We start from the raw sequence: 20,305 nt of genomic DNA on the forward strand, positions 1-20,305 counted from the left end.
TTACAAAAATTACAAAAGCTTCAAACAATATCGCTATTCTAAAAATCAGCAATTTAGCAAAAAATAGGCTTTGGTTAGGGCACCAGTCTGAGTGAAGAAGCAAACACTTGAAATGGTCATCAACAACTAAACAACCATTAAGCCTATAGCTACAGAATCACAAGCAACAGTGTCTTAGTCAAAATTTTATGCAAGTGACCAAAAGTTTTGTTCAAAATAGGGGAACTGCATCTATGCACGGTATTGCCCTGTGGAACTCTTATCGATCGAATTATAATATATATACTCCAATATATATTATGCAATATATATTATATAATATTTATTTTAACTTCATGGATTGTAATTATCGTGACTTTGTCTGTTTTAATAGCTGGTGTAAAATGTGTCAATAATATTAGCTAAAAATATCAATCGTGTGAAAATTTAAATATGTCAAAATAAAAGACCAATCAAAAGTAACGTCTGCTTTGTTTGTTTAATTCTGCTTCAGACGGACGACACATTCATAAAGTGAATTAAATATATTTGCCGGAAAGACGCTTTTGTTTGCTTTCAAAATTACGTAAGTTTTGTGTTGATGTTTGAATAGCTACATTACGCCTAGCTTCAATGTTCTCTTTAAATTAAAATTAAACAAGAGAATTAAATCATAGACAACGTTCGAAATTCTAACAACAACACGTTCTTTAAATTGTCTGCAAAGTCAAAAAAAAAAAAATGGTTTTTATACATCACATTTCAATGAAAATGTAAACCTAGGAATGGCAGCTAAATCCATTTTTAATTTTTCTATTACATGTTGAGAGATTAACGAATTGTTGGAGTGTTGCTCAGTCTCGTTGCTTTATAAGTTTTTACTTGGAAAACTAAATTTTCGTTTTAGCTTGCTTTAGACAGGTCAGCTTGATAAGCAAAATTATACAAAAGGAGCAAGGCGGTTTGGGGGACTTACAACGTTTTAGAATAAGATACGTCTCAAAACAATTATAGATTTCAGTTCCTATTTTTGTGGACAGCTAAACTGTTGCTTTACAATTGCTTTGTTGTCAAAGGACTTGAACCTTTCGTGTTATTTATTTGTAACAAACCGTGTATAAAACCTAGGAAGTCTATTCTGTTAGATTAAAAAAGTTCTTCGTGATTAATTACCCATACCTGATCGATCCAATTGTCAAAATTTATTGCACTGTAACGGTTGAATTACTTAAATCTTGGAGGAAAGAATAATCTGTATTCTTTCCTCCAAGCTTAAATCATGCTCAAGAATCGATCTTAACGCTATTTTCTTGACCGAGTGGGCTGGACCACCTCCAAAGTGAGATCCTATGAAAAATAGTTAAATTTTCATAATTTCCAAAAAAAATATATGGAGTATGAGACAACTACTTTAAGTAATCAATTTTATTATTTTCACAAATATCAGTTTAAGGATCTAAGGATTTTCTGGCGAAAATCGTTAGAAAACTCCCTATTCGCAAAATTCGCAAAAGTTATTTCTCACTAAATTTTTTTCTTTCTGATCCACACGTTTTTTTTTACAAACATTTCCATTCTTTCACGAAATTTAAAGGTAGACAGGAAGTTGCTGGAAGTTGGAAAAAGAAAACGTCCCTGGTTTAAACAAGATTGAATTACTCTTAATTAAATTTTCGCAGCTCCACAAAAATTTGGGGATTTTGACTTAAGATATACAAATAGGTATATAAGGGATGCAAAAGTTAAATTAAAAAATGTTTTTAAAATATTGATACTTATTCTTATTGGGCTTTTCAGTTGGTGTTAAAAATCTCCAGTAATCTGGTATTTGCTTTTAAGTACGTTAGAGATGTGAAGAAAAAGATTTTATGCCAAAATCAACACAGTCTCTATCTGCATCTAACACAATTTTTTTATAAGGACCATAAAATTTGAATTTAACCTCTTTTACATGTTTAACGTAAAATTGTTCTTATATTTTCTTATATTTTCTACAGTTTTTTATATATTCTATAGAATATTTTAAATATTTAGGGTCCACTTAATCTAATCATACTAAATAATCAAATTCAAGTATAAGTTTCAGAATGTCAGCAAACCACTCTTCGAAGGTTTCTCTATCTTCCCCTTGTTTGTTTATTTTTAGCTTTTCCATTTTTCATATTTTACGTGATAACACGTTTATATATCAAGTTAGCTGAGGGCCAGCGTTAAATATAAGCTATCGAAGTCGACAAAGGGAACGAAGCATGTGGACGAGGATGTTTCGATGGCTGTGATTAGGCGATTAGAGAATCAATTTATCGTTAGCGATATGTTGTTCAAACGTTTTTTTTCTCTATGGCTATCAATTTTTCTTCAACTTTTAATTATTTATGGTTAGTTACAAATCAACTTTTCTTTTTCCACAAACAAGATTCGAAAACAATGGGGAAAGGCAATAAGAAAGATATAAGAGTATAAGAGTATGAAAACTATATTAACCTCGTCCCAAGGCCATCTTGTATCTTTTCTCACTTCAGTCACGCCTTTCCGATATAAAAAAGACAACAGGCGCTGGGAACGCGGTTGTTCCCATATCTTATGTATTTTATCTAAAATAAAATAGAAAAAGAACACAGAAGATTTTGATCGCCTTTTTGTCCTTGTAAAAGAAAGCGTAAAGAATTTGGTATATCAAAAGTTACACCAAATCAAAGTCATGGCAGCGTTCAGACACGAGTTGTTGTGACTACATACTCTACCTCTCAGATTGTGTCAAATCAGACGAATGAGTGTTATAAATCAAATATAAAAAGAAAAATTTCATTTGCAACAGTGGTCAATGATATTTCGCAAATTGAAAACCAGATAAATAATTTGACTACTGGCAATGGTTAATGACCCTCTGACTAAGTTTTTAAACAATTTAAAAATTACTGGAACGAGATTGAAATTCAGAATAGTATTGATCCGTCTCTACGTCCTGTAGAGACGCTAACCTGCTGTCTTTGTTTATTTTTTTAAAAAAAAGATGTTTGAATATGGGTAAATTGTACCCACATTAGTGTATGCATGTTTTTACTGCAAGCAAGATACATATTTATCTAGGGGGATTAACCTCTACTAACGTCAACTTTACATTACACAGTTTAAAATAATAATAATAAAAAATTGTGTGTCTTTTTCGCCAGTCAAAAAGTAGACACGATTCATGTCGCCTGATTGACTGGGCCTTAATGTTCACCTAAAGTGCGCAAGTAAAAGGTCGTGTTACGGAGGCACGAAATATTAATGCACGAAATAAGAAACGCAATATATATACGACGGGCGTAGTGCCATGGATTTTTCTGCGGGTTAACGACTAGTCTCGTAATAATATCTATCCTCCTTCTGTCTGTTTGTAACACAAAATGATATCGGAGTAGCGTTAGCCCCTTTGATCTTACGATGAAACTAATAAAAAACGAAGATACGATTTAACAACCTTATCCTCGGGGTTTGTTGGCTAATGTCAAAAACTCTAGTGCTTTTTGACGACTTCGCCTATGGCTCTAATTGTCAAAAAGATAAGAGCTTGTGGGGGACGAGGTTGTGTCCTAGTTCCGTGAATATTTATACAAGAGTTTCTGCAGGATATGTTAATTTTTTTGAGTGCTTTATTAAAGGCCTTTGCCATTGGGTGATACCCGGGACTCGCGACCCAACATCCTCGAGCTGAGGACCTGTTGTCTCTTTGTATATCTGACGGCGAGACAAACGTGTCAACAATCGCAGCGTCTGATGAGAGACGTAGTTGGAGACCTTACATACTTTTTACCGAACTTTTTCACCAACAAATTGTTACATCTTTACCCCGAAAAAAAGTGATGTATTTTGTGTTTTGGACACGGTTGTTACCGCTTTAAAACCGCCGTTGGATGTTGTCATCGCCATGGCAATTTTTTTGGGGATTATGCACTGTCTTAGTATTGCACTTTCCCTTTTACGCATATTAATTTTACCAAAAATTGCATATTATTGTTTGTTAGATATGCACAAATTTTAACTAAAAAAATGACACTTACAAGCTCAATGTTTAATTTTTGATACACCATCACCTCGATGCCACGTAAAAAACTTTTGGTATTAAAATATGAAAAATAGACCCTTTGCTTCACACGGTAAAAGAAGTTTGTATGGCCTAAAAAATATTGTACTGAATAGAACTACAAACTTGTACAATGAAATAGACGTTTTGAGAGAGATGGAGAGATCACACTATAAAACTCAGTTTACGTCGGAGCTACAGCACCAACGAACAGAACCATTATGCTGTTCCGAGATGAAGGTCAGCTTTTAGTTTTTCATACACTACGCACAGTTAAACATATTTATAAAAAACTAGTCGGCGGCCCGTTCCTTTTAAACCGCATAGCGTGCGTCTCGCTACTTTCGGTACCATTATGCGTGACAGACGGACAGACGTATACGGGTAATATAATATAGACTAGTCGTTAATCCGTGGAAATATCCACGGGGTCGCCTGTCTTTTAATTACACGCTATTTCGTGTTCCTGTTGCACGCCGCTTTCCTTGCGGACAGACAGACAAAATACGGCTATTATTAAAGAGATAAAAATTTGCTCTGTCTCTTTGTTAATTAGTATTTATAAACGAATAATCAGGGTCCCAGATCTCGTGTATCGTATCAGTGTATAGTGTCTCGGTTCTTGGGTCTCGGTCTTGGTCTCAGGTTAACAATTTCTAAAAAATGTAGCCGGGGGGGGGGGGGGGGGAAGTGTTATTTATTTATTCCTAAATTCGTTAGTGATGGAACATGCGATGTCCTGGATTAACGGCTGATCCGTCCTTCCTCCGGACTGTAACTATGTAACATTACACCGACAGATGCGTATATCATTGCAAGAGATCAGGGTTGGATGGATCAGGGTCGGATGGAGGTATAAGCAAGATAAGCGCGCGCTTACTTTCAAAAACGTAGAGGAAAAGCCCGCGCACGTCTCGTGTGTAGTTTTCCTTGTATTATTTAGGAAGTCTGGTAAGGAAGTTGTGTTTTTGTTTATTGCGCTTATTCACTTTCCTAAACAAAGTAGATAAATACTTTTCTGAGCAAGAGAAACGAAAAGCAACTTTGCTTTCTCGCTTATTAAAGAATAAGCAAGTGGGCGTCTCAAAGTTGATTTATTTGCTCTTGCATTAAGAGAATGCGGAGATGAAAAACTACTTTGCTATCGCGTATAAGCAAAAAAGCAAAAAAAAGGCAAGGCACCTTAAGTGTACAAATTTTCGCGAGGACAAATTATCACGATTTTCGCAAATTTTAAATCCTCGCGAAATGCAATTTTTTGAAGCTCGCAAAAATAAATTCTTGCGGAAAGTTGTACACTTAAGGTAGATAGAATTTCTCAACCTTAACAATATTAATGCAAACTTAAGTCCACTTTGTTCGTGTTTATAAGCAATCAAAAATTGAGGTTTCTGGATGTCTTTTTCACTATTTCTTATGAATTTTATGTACCAAGATTTATTTTTTGGCTAGGGAAGATTATTCTAGGATAGCTATGCTACTGCTAGGATTCTCTCTGCAAGAATATCTTTAGTGAATGAGATACTTATTTATTATTTACTACACCACTAGTCAACTAGTGCTTTAGTGTGTGCAAACTAAGTTTTTCCACTGGTTCTGTTCTTTATGAAATTTCTGGTCGGTGCTATATTTTGTGAATTACGTAAGGGCGCGAAGCGCCCGCAATGTAATTCCAATTTTATAAATAAAATCTCAATCCTTACTGAATCCTTACAACCAAATCGGATCAATTACATTCAGCTAGTGGAGCCCGGACCTCCTTCCTCAGTTCGTAGCGTGCCTGTTCTGAAGGGGGATTTTCACGAAGCGAATTGAACGGCGAATTCGATGGCGAATTCGCTTTTTAATTTTAACAACAAAATAAATTAGACGCCAAATTCATTGTTTACATTGGTTAACTGCGTTCTGATTGGTCTAAAACTAGCAGCGAAACCTTTAGCCGCGAAAAAGTAGAAACTGCTTCTACTTTTCTCAGCGAAGCGAATATTTCGATGCAAAATCATAACAAACAAAACTGCGCATGCTCAGATACAATTCGCCCTCGAATTCGCCGTTTGCTTCGTGAAAATCCCCCCTGAACGTTTAACGACAAAATGTTTGCTTTTCTGTGATAACTACTTGGTAGTACAAGTTTCATAGATAGATAGATGTGTATATTTTACATGGCTAGCCTCACAAATATCGAGGGATATACCCTGTCTATTATTTCCAGGAGGGGCCATGGCTTAGATGGAGATTCCTAGAGTATTTAATGCTCATTTTGAGCGACGCAGACCCAATTAGGGCCCGCGCTCTACTAGACAACTCCCGGCAACATCCAACGGCCCACACAGTGTGCCATCTTACCAATTTCCCTCACATGGCTTGGGTTAACCCGGGGCTATGGTAACATTCACTCGCCCATGTTGAATCGCCGTCAAGAGGAATCGAACCCCGGTCTCCCGCACAGAGTACGAGAGCTATAACCACTAATCTACGGCGCATATTCATGCATTTTTTTTCTAGATTGGCTAATTTTACAGAAACGATGACTGTTTTTCTAGCCACTACATTTTAGATAAAAACGTCGAGTCTTACCTCAAATCGTTTTTGGGAGAAGACTAAGACGTTGAATGTTATACTTGTCCCCAAAACTCTTTAAGGATACGGTAACCCCCTGAGACACATACTCAGTATATTAAAAATATCCCCTCTGCTCGCTATATTAACCGTAGCAAATATATATGTTCTGAAAGCCAAATAAATTATCTATAGAATGATGATAAAATATTTTCATAAAAAAAATCCAAAAAGTAGAAAAAAAATTATATACAAAAATTCACCCTTCCAGTTCATTTTTTCAAACACTCCCCCAGTAAAGTTTTTGTTCGTCGAAAAAAATATCATTGCGAAGCTCTTATTCAACTCTAAAAAACTTTGCTTTTTTTACTCAAAACAACACGTGGTTCCAAAAATATAGCATATTTTGTGTCACAATAGCTGTTTTATGACAGATTTATCTATTTTTAAGCATGATAGATTAATAACTCGATATTTCCTCACTTTCTGCGTTAAAAAAAGCAAAGTTTTGTAGCCAAAGATATAATTGTCGCAAAAAACTTGTTTTCGTACAATTTCAACAAGATGGAGGGGAGTGTTCGACAAAAATATATACCGTTACGACTGAAAATTTTATTTCGAGAAAAAGCAAATCAAAGACCTTTGCTTTTACCTGTAAGAATCATGGTTACACCCACTTAAAAGTTATGAATAATTAATAGCTCATGAATATTTTATCTAAAATTAAAGGCAAAGTGTTTTCGCAGAACTTTGATTCTAGTTATTGTTAAACAGACAACAAAATAACATAACATAGCAGGATAAAAACGAAAAAAATAAATAAATAAATTAAAGGTATGGACGATAAATAATAATATGTTTTTATAAATTATTAAAGTTTAAATGTTTCCTATGTTATATGTAGGGATGCAATTTTTTATTCGTTCTGCATAACTCTCTTTAATTATTATACAGATTAAATATATTTAAGGAATTTTAAACTTTGCGCACACTATTGAACCCACTAAAAGATAAAGAAGTTTTCTTCATTTTATCACTCTTAACAATAAATATTTTTGATTCTTTTTTAAAAAATATCAGGAAATTATGCCAAAGAATCAAAATTAAAAAAAAATATTTTGTAAAAAAATGACCCTGAAGGGGTTACCGTATCCTTAACATAATCCTCGAAAGTACGTTTATCTTAAAGAGCTTGGGGACGAGAGTGTTGAAAGCGAGCATTTTAAAACCCGGGAAATCACGTGTATTTTAAAATATGGTATAGCAGAAATGTAAACAAACACTTACAGAATGAATTATTGTTCTTGTTTATGTTGACCATTGTTCATCGTTATCATAACATGTTCAAGTTTCAAACAGGAGCAAATATTTATGCCAAGGTAAATAAAGAAAATTGTATTACGGTGTGAAGTGTGAAATAGCAGCTTGAGAATTACGATAATGTGAAAATTGATGGAAAAATAAAAGCTAGCATTTACCTATAGCTAGCTAGCTATATAGCTATAGGCATTTTACACTTCTATTTAATATGCAATAAATTGCAACAGTTACAGTTTGTAACAAAACAATGAATTTCAAAAAAGAATTGTTTATTTTTATGTTTGTAGCACTGGTATTACCCAAAGGTATGTGGCAACCTTTTTAATCTAAGTTAGACAAATTTGTTTAGTTTGCTAGCTATACACGGATAACTATTCTGTATCGGCAATTGCTTTGCTGGTGTGGTTATATATTACACAGAAAAGACATATAGATAGTGTTAAACTATTACAGAATTTAATAATTATTTTGCATACCTTATTCCATGAAATTAACGAATTAAATTAACGCGAGTTAAATAACGGTCATTAAATTAACGTAGCTCAATGAATTTTTTTGAAAAAGGCATTTAATTAAACGTGGTTGAGCAAGTTGTTTTTAAAAATGTGTTTAATTAATGCGAATTTGAGAATATATGATATCAAATGAAGCAAGAGTTACGGCAACAGTCAAATCCACGGTAGTGAAGGCGTCTCCTCCATTACAATGGGGTTTGAAAATCGAAAAAAAAAATTATTTTTTGGAAACACAATGTTAAAAATTTAAAGAAAAGTTGCTTTCAGTTATTTTTACACTTGAATCAGAGTACGATGATTATACAAAAGCTATTTTAAAAAATCGCTGAAAAAAGAACACCATTGAGTCCGTCCGACGAGGAGAAAATAGTAGAAAATTTGTAAAAACAATTGTATTTTTATGTTCTTTTGACTTTTACATATATTGTAAAAAAGTTACCAAATTAACAGTATTATAATTAAAGAGTCATGACATTAGCGGTATTTAAATTCACACTGCATTTAATTAACAGTCATTAAATTAACGCAGATTTTAAAAAACCGCGTTAGGTTCATGATTCGTTAATTTCATGGAATAAGGTAATTTGTTGACATAACTTAGAAATATTGATTTCATTTTTATAAATGTGCTACCTTGGACAGCAATGACAACCTTCTTTTCCAAAACCATCTATGGGAGGAAGTGCCAGCCATTACGATGGAATCCCAAAGATATTAAAACTTCCCTACTTACTTGCATAATCCATGGTTTTTGTAAAAAAACATGTTTGTTCAAGCACACAGCTTTTTATTTTTTTTTTGAATAAAAGTAAAAGTAAAAATTAGCAATGTTTTCCTGCAATGACACGAGACAATGTAGATTGTGTGAAGCTGAACCTTTAAAAATGTAGAATTGATTGTTACTTGCACTGCCATAGGTTGGTAAATGCTAACCTTGTTCCCAGATTAGGTTGTCTTTTTTCATATCTACACACTGAGGTAAACCTTCCCAACAATTTCCTAATTTGCTGTGATGAGTCAAAGTACCGCATGTTGATAAAGGACACTGTGTTGGCTAAAATTTTCCAAAAAACATTGTCTTTGTCACAAGACCGAGGAAAGTTATAATAGATCATGTAAAGGTGTGGTTCTGTTGATCCGGGGGAAGCAACATTGTGGCTTGAAATTTTAATTTTCTTCTCGTATTCAGTGCTTCTTGTAAAAAAGAACATACGAAAAAAGTCTAGATGAGAAAAAAACAAAAAATAATATATACTGATGACAAGCTACGTAAAACAACATGGAATATACACACGCAGTTTATATAAGAACAAATTTACCAATAGAACAAAAAAAGAAAAGCCTCAGGCTAAAACTATGGCCTAAAATTAAAAGAAGTGCAAAAGTTGCCTTAAGATAAAAACAATTCAGGTAAGAATTCCCTTACAATTCTCTTTAAATTATTTTTTTTTACTTTCAGTCCTTTATTTTATCATATAATGACTGCTAAGTGATATTCATATTCACATTATAGATATATGTACAAATTTTAAATGGCTAGCCTCACAAATATCAAGGGACATATTATGTCTATTATTTCCAGGACAAATTTCCACAATTTATTTCCACAAACTGTCAACAAAGACAGCTTAAGAACACAAACTGTCAACAAAAGATAGCTTAAAAACACGAAATGTCAAAAAAGCAGCTTAAAAACATAAACTGTCAACAAAGACAGCTTAAAAAATTGTATGAGGAAAACTAAGGACTAAATATAAACCTTATATGTTGCTATACACACCACACCCTCTACTATCTGAAATTCTTTCGTTAATGTAATGTCATTGTATACATTTAACTTCCAACCAATGTATTACAAGTCAAAACAAAAGTAAAACCCTTGTATGGGGGACCAAAAATAAAACATAAATATTAATCTCGTAAATAGTAGCCTCTGAAACATGCTTTTTATAAATATAGACATAAATATCCTAGAAACAACATATGTACAAGCTAAAACTACTGCAGCAGTGCAACCACAAAAGGAATCTAAGAAACTACAAAAACTAAAAAGACCAGCCAACACCACTAAAATCAAAACAAATAAGAGGGCATGTAGTGATCTAGGCATTGACTATAAGTGCAGAGAAGCAAAAACGACAACAAAGCAATACAAAAATTAAAATGGCAATCACAGCTGTGTAAAGCTCTTGAAAGGGATGCTAAACAGTATTCTTGCAATTAACTTGAGTTAAGTGGCCTTAACTTGCATAAAAAATTGATTTATGGTCAAATGTTTAGGTGATTTTGAGCAGTTTTAAGGCTTTATTCTTGAGTTCGGAATAGATCTTGCCCATTATTTTCAGAAAATTATTATGTTAAATGTCAAAACATTGAGGAGTAGATCTTCCAATACACCAAATCTTACTATTTTCTTGTGATCTGTTTTGTTGAAAATTTTCCTATAAATCTATAACAAAACATTAAGAGAATACTTTCTCTGTCTCATGAAAGGAAAAATATATTCATGCTACTTCAGGACGAATTTAAAATATTCTTTTTTCTTTAATTTAAAAAGTCACAGTAACTAATTATCTTGTGTGTATTCTCTTATAGGAGAATGTATTTTATGGAGAAAGGGTTGTTTTAGGAGCAATGATGCTACAACCCAGATTGTAAAAAGTATGGATTCTCCTAAAAGTTGTACTTTGTATTGCCACTTAAACAGGTGATGTTGCAACTTTTTAGAAATCATAATTTTGCGTTCAAAACATTGTAGGTTGTACAATATCATGCTTTATACTTATTTAGGCAGTTATATGCAGCATGGAGAAGGGAATTTTCACATTGCTTTTGTGTAAATTACTCCAGTCTATTACAATCGTGTGGGTAAGGTATTTTTTATACCCTGTTTCAAACAAGGTTTTTACTGGGTTAACCGTAGTCTACATGTTTCATAATTTTAAAATTTGTGGTATAAACTCACTGTAAACCACAAAAAGGTGCACTCAACTGTCAAAAAGTTATGTTCTTTGGGTTTTAAAGACACTTACAATGCCTTAAATGAATTCTTAGTAAAAGATAAAAAGGATTAAAAAACAGATAAGAAGTAAACCATACTGTCCAAAATAAATTCCCAATGATGCCAAAGCTCATAGAAAAGATATTGAAATGTGATTTCCAGTCAAATAAAGGATCTATAATCCTTTATTTGGCTGAAAATGAGTGTAACCCAAAGTTATATTCGGCTAGTGTAAAATATGTGGCCAGTTACTGATTTCCTTTCTAAGTATTAAAATTTACTATGACCTAGTATGTTCTGTGTTTGCACCTTAGATGCAGCAAACCACACTGTGCTGTTCTTTATTACACAAATGTCAGCATTATCAAACACATATCCTTGGAATCTTCAGTAATATCTCAGAACCAACTAATAGTGATCAATATTAAAGTGAATACAAAGCCTTCTCAAGAAATTTTAAACAGTATTCAAGTGTTTCTTGACAACACAGAAGTATCTTTCCAAATATCTAATAAAAATTTAATAGATTTTAACATTTTGGTCAACACAACTCATTTAGAATTTGGTGATCATGCAGGAAAAATTATTTTAAAAGATGATGTCACTGAGGTTATTATAAACGATTATTCATTTAAAAAGGTTAAAGGAGAACTGTTCTATTTTACAGTAAAAGATGACGATGCAAAAATAATTCAAAATGGTAGTATTGCTGTCAAATCAAACACCTGTTTAAAACTTTGCTTTTGGGCAGAGGATCAGTTTTCTTACTTATCTATTCAAATAACTCCTAATGTTGCACTAAATGAAACATTTCTACTTAAAAGAGCTGAGAAAAATTGTTCTTGTAGACTTGTTATTGAAATCCCTTTCAAAACAGCTGGAATTTATTCACTCGCAGCTATAGCCAAGCAAACAAATCAATCTTATTTTACTAAGTTGGAAAGAGTCGTCATTGTTCAAGACAAAATTCAGTTTTTGTGTGTGAAAGATATAAATTTTGTTATTGGAAAACAGAATACACACAGAGCAGTTTATGTTGGTCCAAGCACTGGTGTAACATTCCTTTGGTATTTTGGTAATGAAACTGATCCAAAAATTACAGGTATAATATACTTTATTACAGAAAAAAATGTTTTTGCAACTGATTTTCCCCAAATGTATATTATTTCTTTTTCAGATTTTCACCCAGCATATAGTTTGGACACCCTTAAAATCTTATGAATAACCTAAAAAATTAGACCCTTCTAAAATGGAAATCTTCGCAAATTTTTTTTTATTACTATTAAAATAAAGAAAAGATCCTAAATGCAGCTATTATTGATATATGTTTTTTGAGAATACGGCATACCTGCATGACAACAAATGGAAGATTTTACTTTAAAACAAAAGTGATAATAAACAATCTAAATTTTCTTTTTCTCCTAGAATTTTGGCAAAGTCTTGATTTTCTATATGTCTTTTCTCTAAATTGTTCTCTGATATTCTTTTAACAACCTTTAAAATTATAACGTTTTAAAGCTGTGGCTCCCATACATCTTTTAGCTTTTTTCTGTGAATCCATCCACAAGCTCTATTATGTGATATATGATTGAATAAAGCCTGAAGACCTTTTTACCGAACCCTTTAAAACTTAGAATGAGTATTGCATTGCTCTAGCTTGCTTGATATATAAAATATAATTATAAATTATAAATTAATAAATTATAATAAATTATTAAATTATAATTATAATATATAATTATAAAATATTAGTTTATTAGTGAATTTATGTAATTGCTAGTGTTTTTTTTGGTAGTTTTCAGAACTCTTCATTTTTCAGATAAACCTGAATGTAACTACACTTCTACTCAAAGTGTTGGATTCAACCTTGTGATAGTTGCTAAAAATAATGTTAGTACAATCAGTACAGAAAGGACAATTCATTTGATGTATGAGCCAAAAAGTAAGTGTTTTTTAAAGGATTTCTTAACTGGCTATTGTTTTAGTTCAGCATTTGGATAAAGCTTTTTATCAACTCACAAGGAGAGCATACTAAACTTGTACATAGTATGAATTAAAACTCTTATAATACAGTCAAACCTCCCATTCACCTTTTTAAGAGAGCCACTATTGACTCTGTCCATGATTTCCTTGATACAAATTCAAAGCATTAGAGATGTTAACCAGTTAGAATGTGCAGATTGTAAAAATCAGCAAGGATTAAATGCTCCATAGAAATATTTTTGTTACTTTTTATGAAGACCTTAAGATCATAATACTAGTTTTAAAAAACATGTGTAATTTCTTTTTTAGATGTCAAAATCAATGCACCTCCTAATCCAATATTGGAAGGAAAGGAAGTCGTGTTTTCTACAAATATGCTTTTTGATGGCAACACTAAGTTTAGTTGGTCTTTCAAAATCTTTAAAAAGAGGGTTTTAAAAGTGTCACAGGAAACACGATTTAAAGTAGTGTTGGACATTATTGGAAAGTAGGTTGCATTTCTATAGACATAACGGGTATTTGATTTACTGAGTGCTGCAATTTCCTAACGAAATGCATGTTTACAAGAAGAGAATATCTCAAAAGACTGAATTAATAATAACTTTCTAATTTCTAAAATCTACAAAAAAATACCAACAACATAAATGTTTTTCATAACTAAACATTTCCAGGATTGTGTAAAGTGAAGATAAGCAGATGTTATCACTAGTAAATATTAAAAATAACAAAATTAAACTGAACCTTAGCCCACATTTTTCAAAAACAGGCCAGCGTTATGTCACCTTTTGGTTTGCCAAATCTTTATTTTCAATTTTGCATCTTAAGATTGAAATAGGTTTATGGTAGATTTAAGATTAAAACAATTTATGACAATCTGGTGTTCAATCTAAAATATTGACCCTTGTAAGCCTTTTACGAGCAACCACACTACAGTTTTTCACTCCTTCTTTAGTTTCATAAACAAATTATTTCTGATTAATATGCTTATTTTATTTGGTTTTTATATGGTTTTCTAGGTTTTTAATTTAAGAAGTTATGTGAAAATGCCATGTATTTTTTACATTATTATGACCACGTTGCTTGTGTACTAAAACAACATATGCTTTTACCAGAAATTATCGCAATTAAATCCTGGGTTTTTTTGACATGTTTTAATATATTTAAAAGCAGAGTTTTCAATGCATCCTCTGCCTTGAAAAACCCAGTTAATTTGATATTATATTATTATTTTTTATTTTAAAGTCCTATCTTTTTGTAAAGCTGTTGTACATCTTCTTTTTTAACTATTTGCTATTTAATTTTCATTCCTTTACAGAGCAGAAGTTGTGTTGCAGGTGCTGAGCCCATTAGCCAATAAAAATATTACTCATGTTCTTTATATTATCAAGAAAATTGAACCAGTAAGTTGTGATGTTGCAAACGCTCTCTCTGGTTGTATAACCTTTTTTATGTCACAGGCGATAATCTAGATATCTGTGATAATTATTTATTGTGTGTGCACATTTTGCTGCAAGTTTTTTATTCCTGTTTGTGAAATAATCTAACTGTTTTCAAAGACTATTCAGTTGAAAATTTACCATGATGAATTTGCTTTCAAAATAACTTTTAAATATCTATGGTTTTAAATTTACTACATGTTGCAATAGAAGTTGTTCAATATCCAAATTATTTGATTATTTGTCTTGTATATAGTTTCCAGCCTTCTACAGTCACATCTCATGCACATTGATCAAATTCAGTGTTAACCTCGATGTTGATGATTACTATGCTGATTTTTTCAATTCTACATACAATCCATTGTTTACATGGAATTTTGGTGATGGTTCAAAAGAAGTACAAACTAAGAAACCATATGTCAATCATGACTATGGTGGCAAGTGTGGAAACACGTAAGAGAAAATAAAGCGTAACTAAATCTTATTTTCTTAGATTAACAGATATTATATTGTCCATTGTATTGCCTGAGAGTCAACGACAAATTTGGGCTTGTTTTTTTATAAATAAAGACATCTTTGATAGTTTTATAGCATAAAATTGTTTATGACTGAAGAATAACTGACATAATTTAATATATTTCCTATATTTAATAAATTATCTTATTTTAGACTGAGGGCTTACAATGCATCAGTTAGGGCATCCAATGTCCTTTCAAGTTATATGACCAACACTCCTGTTTTTATTCAGAAAGATATTTGTAACATTCAGATTTACTTTCCTTGGAGATATGGAATTGTAAAGGTAATGTTGTAGGAAAACTAAGTAGATAGTTATTGTTTAAATTTAAAAGGTGAAAACGACCTGCTAGATTGCCTTTAAGACAATGAATGTTAGGAGCATTTGTTTATTTTTACTTACATAAATAGTATTGAGATGTGATTGGAACATATATATGCATATACTCTTTGATTTTAGAAGATAGGGCTACTTACGAGGTTGATTAAATTCTTGTAGAACTCATCCCTAGCATTTAATTTAATCTTGACTGTGAATGTAGTTTTTAAAACATTTTTACATTTTACTACCACTTAAACCTTTGTGAAACCAAATTAGATTAAAATCATTGTGTGCAGAACAGAAAATATATAGTATAAAAGTTCTCCATGCCATTTTCAAAAAGTTAACGCAATATGCTGCACAGGTATATATGACTTGAAGTAGAACCTGACCAAGGTGACTCAAGGTGTAAACGAATTGTAATCCAATTAATTTGAACAAAAAGTTAGGAAAGCTTTATACCAGGATTACAAGGAGTTTTTTTCTGTAAAATTGTTGAGGTAATCTGTTTAATTTTTAACTCTAAAACAGATTATATTTTTTACTAAAATACGTTATAGCAATTTTTATCAGAAATCAACAGCATCAATAGAATATTCTATTTTCTTTACAGCAATTCAAGCTCTCGGACCACATAACATTTTTGCCTGTTGTTGATGTCAACTGTTCAATAAATGTAACAGCTTCATATCTCTGGCAGGTATTGCTTATTGCATACATTTTCCCAGTAAGAAATCATGTGAAGAACTCCATCTATATTATAATGCTCGTATACGTCTGTCCGTCCGTCCGTCCGTCTGTCTGTCACAAAAAATGGTAGCTTAGCTGCGACAGGCGAACCCGTGGATGTTTCCACGGGCTAACGACTAGTTCTATTCTATAAAGTATTGTGTTATGCAAAAATATTTTTAAAATTCAGATTTGTATTAAAAAAAATTAAATCAAAGATAAAGAAGTTTGTGTTGTAGTCAATTGTCACCTATTATCTTAATTAATAATTAATTATTACATTTTGTTTTAATTTTTTCTTTAAAATCCAACAAATTGCAATTTAAAATTATTTAGAAACTTCTTTTTGGAAAAAAGTACAGCCAAATTTTTTTTAATTTGAGAAATCGCTATACTTAACCATCTGGTTTTATACTTAACCATTTGGTTTTATTGTAAAAGTTTAGCATTTTTATTTTTAGTACTCTGATGCTACCTTATCACAAGTCTTAAACGAAACTCTAAGTAATAAGCTATCGTTTACAATCCCGGCCAATTCTCCAAAACTCGGTGTGGGAACATTTAATTATATTTTTCAGGTAAATATTATGTTATTAATTCCTAATTGATATGCAAAAGATTTAATGTACAGTAGACGTCCGTTAATTCGAACACGCAAGTGACTAAATTATTTGTTTGAATTAACGAATGTTCGGATTATCGGAAGTTCAGAAAAAACAAGAATTTTAATGAACATTTAAAGGTTTTATGGTAATATAACTTTATTACAACTTTACTACAACTTTTTATAAAAATCTTTTACCGTTGTTTGCTTGGCGATGGGCAAGGTCTCCAAATTCCTTGTAAAATTTATTTTATTGGAAATGCCAATTTAATTATTAAATTAAAGAAATTTTGCAACAAAAATAAATAAAAATGAAAACGTTTTGCTTTCCCATAAGATTTTATTTATCAATACATATATAATAAGTTCGAATTAACGAGCATAATGTAGCCTTGGGACTAATAATATTGTTTGAATTAGTGAAATGTTCGAATTAGTGGAGTTCGAATTAAACAGCTTAAAATATAAGACTTTATTAAACAAAACTCAAGGAACTTGGCAATTTCTTCGAAATAAGGAAAGTTCGAATTAAGCGGCATTCGAATTAACAGACGTTTACTGTAATTTAAAATCATTTTATGCTTACTTCGATACATTCTCTTTGCATTAGATCTCAACCAGTATAGGTATATCTCGGTCATATCAAGGAACCTTCAGTATAATACGCAGTGGACTTAAAGCAAAAATTCTAAGCGGTGGTGTTAGATACATCAACAATGACCCATCATTGATGATTGAGTTAGATGGCTCTAAGTCATTTGACATCGATCACCCTGGTAGTGCATCTGGATTAAGGTAACTACACTGGCATTTACTAATTATATAAATAAAAAATGTACATCTTTTCAAGAGTTAAATCGTACTTTACTCAACGTTATAAACAAGATCATTCACTACAAACACCACATTGTGTTTATCTCAACGTACTTAAAGTTCAAAGGTATACTGAAAGGATTTCGCTTGAGAGACACGATTTTAAAAAAATGCTCCTCAAAGTTAATGGAAAAAACTGTCGTATTTTACAAACAATCGTTAATTAGATGCATCAAGGATGCAAAGCGGTTAGTTGATGAAATTACTACCACATATCCTGACAGAGCTGTTTACGCTTACACGTTATTTCAAAGGAAATGTGAATCATTAGAACCAACTCTGGCACTCAAACGTGAGAATAAGTTATGGCGTGATAAATTGGATCTAAGTGCAGCAAAGCTATTTTCAGTGACCTTAATGAAAAAGTTTGAGCAGAGAGAAGTGGTTCATAATACCAGACATCATCCGATTATAATTGATTCTGTGGACTAACCAATTTGGAATGACCTCAAGGAACTTTGTTCAAAGCGACCTGCGTTGTATCAACCCCGGTAAAATATAATTGGTTACGACAGCAGAAGGATTTTGATTCGTTCAAAAATCGACTAAGAGCTCGCTATATTTCTCGAGAACATCAATTGGTGATGGAAATAAATGTTCAAAAAAACACATTACCAAAACCACCAAAAAAAAAATCATTTGATATCTTCAACATGTACCCAAGTATTGATAATGCGAATGACATAAAAGCAGTTAAAGCAGCCTAATAGATCTAAACTCCTTTACGTGTTTTATAAAGAGTTGAATTTTTTCCTTGTTTCGCGTCTACATTAATCACAAAATCTTTCCATTCATTTGATATTTCACCAATTCTGTACCATTTCTCTGGCCATTTTCGAACGTTTTTAATGTGCTCTGCGGTAGGGTCATAATCTAATTTTGTAAAAGAACTTCTAGCTATCTGTGCCTCAGCCTTTGCTTTATCAGTCTCTTTATCCACTATAACAAATTGGTTTCCTTTGTCTTGAAAACGCATAACAAGATTACTTTTATTATTAAAGAGATGATCTTTTCGCCAGAGATTAAGCTGGTTACGCTGAGATCTCTCACCTTTTTACGCTTAGTATCCTCAAAAAGCGATTTTTCAACATTGGATAAAAATGTTTCCAGTTCTGGTGAGTTTGTTTTGGGGCTAAAAAAAACTGCATGATACAAAAGGGAGAACTTTTTAAAAGGATTTAAAAAGTGAGAGATTTTTATCTGCTAGATTTAGATTTACTGATGCTTAAAGCTGTTATTTTTTTGTTTAGCTATAAATGGGACTGTTACGTGCAAGATGGCAAGAAAGAAAATAAATGTTTTCAGCCTGGATTTAAAATTAATCTGAACACAAATAAACTGAAGTTTCCTGCAAAACATCTATTGTACAGATCAAAAATTCTTTTTGTTTTGACTGTAAGCAAGGAGAAGCTAGCTTCCTCCAATGATACTGTATTGCTTCTAAAAAGTAGCATTAGTAAAACGTATGTATATCAATGTATCAAATGTTACTTAACTTTGCACTGCTTTTTACTGCTTTTTGCTGCTAGTTTACGTTCTACCAAACATGTCTGACGTTTTTAGGAGTCACATAGAATGCAACTCTTGCAGAGGACACAATCAATCGTCAAGTACTAAATCTGTATTTACAGCTGTTTGCTTAAACTGTGATGGCGATGAACGCTTTGAATGGACTATTTACGTTATAAATGCGGTAAAAAATTTATTTTCAACATATTTCAAAAAATGTATGCCAGCCAAATGGCCTCGACAGTATTTAGGTGGTAAGACGGGTACTGGTGTACTTGCAAGAAGAAAATCCACTAACAACACACTAAAAAATAATTGCTGCAGATGCAAATTCAACGCGTCAACGATTCCTGAACATATATGCTCCACCAAAATTATCCAGGATAAAACATGTCATATCGCTGGTAAAGAAACTAAACGAACCGATACAACATTAGCACCACCTGTATCTTCAAAACAATGGACTTTTGGTAGTGCTTCTAAGTTGTACACTAATGCTGTGCCAAGCACAAGTGGAACATTCGAAAAAGGAATAAATTCACCTGATGTTGATGCCTATTTTACAGAAGGCCGGAAATATCGATTTAAAATTGAAAACAGTGCACCTCATGGTGTTAACAAGACAGTTCTGGTTATTCATCGCGACGTGTTTACTCCAAGTTTTCAGTATATTGTTGAACTGAATATATACAAGACTGCTTATATTAACCAAAAGAAAGCTGTTGGTCGTGCCTCCTTTATGTTTCAAGTTAACCAATCACCAGAGAAAGGAAGCTGTGAAGTTATGGTGTTGCATGGCCATGAGTTGGCCACAAAGTTCACTATAAAATGTAAAAAATGGGAAAGTGAGGTAAGCAATTTGCAAAGGACTAGTTTAAAGATTAAACTTT

The 20,305-nt window shown here is 32.2% G+C and overlaps 1 protein-coding gene across 2 annotated transcripts in view; it reads left to right on the plus strand.

The window, feature by feature from the left end:
* Nucleotides 1–7,856: 7,856 nt before the first annotated feature.
* Nucleotides 7,857–20,305, plus strand: part of LOC130654328 (uncharacterized) — a 37,313-nt gene continuing 24,864 nt past the window's right edge. The window contains exons 1-14 of one of the 2 annotated variants that reach the window (XM_057456884.1): nt 7,857–7,986; nt 11,038–11,149; nt 11,233–11,310; nt 11,758–12,545; nt 13,263–13,385; nt 13,736–13,913; nt 14,742–14,826; nt 15,119–15,315; nt 15,532–15,664; nt 16,314–16,400; nt 16,891–17,007; nt 17,644–17,828; nt 19,157–19,369; nt 19,470–20,265. In XM_057456884.1, coding sequence (XP_057312867.1) covers nt 11,106–11,149; nt 11,233–11,310; nt 11,758–12,545; nt 13,263–13,385; nt 13,736–13,913; nt 14,742–14,826; nt 15,119–15,315; nt 15,532–15,664; nt 16,314–16,400; nt 16,891–17,007; nt 17,644–17,828; nt 19,157–19,369; nt 19,470–20,265 — 3,024 coding nt within the window. In that variant the 5' untranslated portion in view covers nt 7,857–7,986; nt 11,038–11,105. Of the gene's footprint in view, nt 7,987–8,009; nt 8,233–11,037; nt 11,150–11,232; nt 11,311–11,757; nt 12,546–13,262; nt 13,386–13,735; nt 13,914–14,741; nt 14,827–15,118; nt 15,316–15,531; nt 15,665–16,313; nt 16,401–16,890; nt 17,008–17,643; nt 17,829–19,156; nt 19,370–19,469; nt 20,266–20,305 lie in introns of those variants that run through there. The other variant, XM_057456883.1, reaches the window with a different exon arrangement.

This window comes from Hydractinia symbiolongicarpus, chromosome 8 (genome assembly GCF_029227915.1).
Source record: "Hydractinia symbiolongicarpus strain clone_291-10 chromosome 8, HSymV2.1, whole genome shotgun sequence".
NCBI classification, from domain to species: domain Eukaryota; kingdom Metazoa; phylum Cnidaria; class Hydrozoa; order Anthoathecata; family Hydractiniidae; genus Hydractinia; species Hydractinia symbiolongicarpus.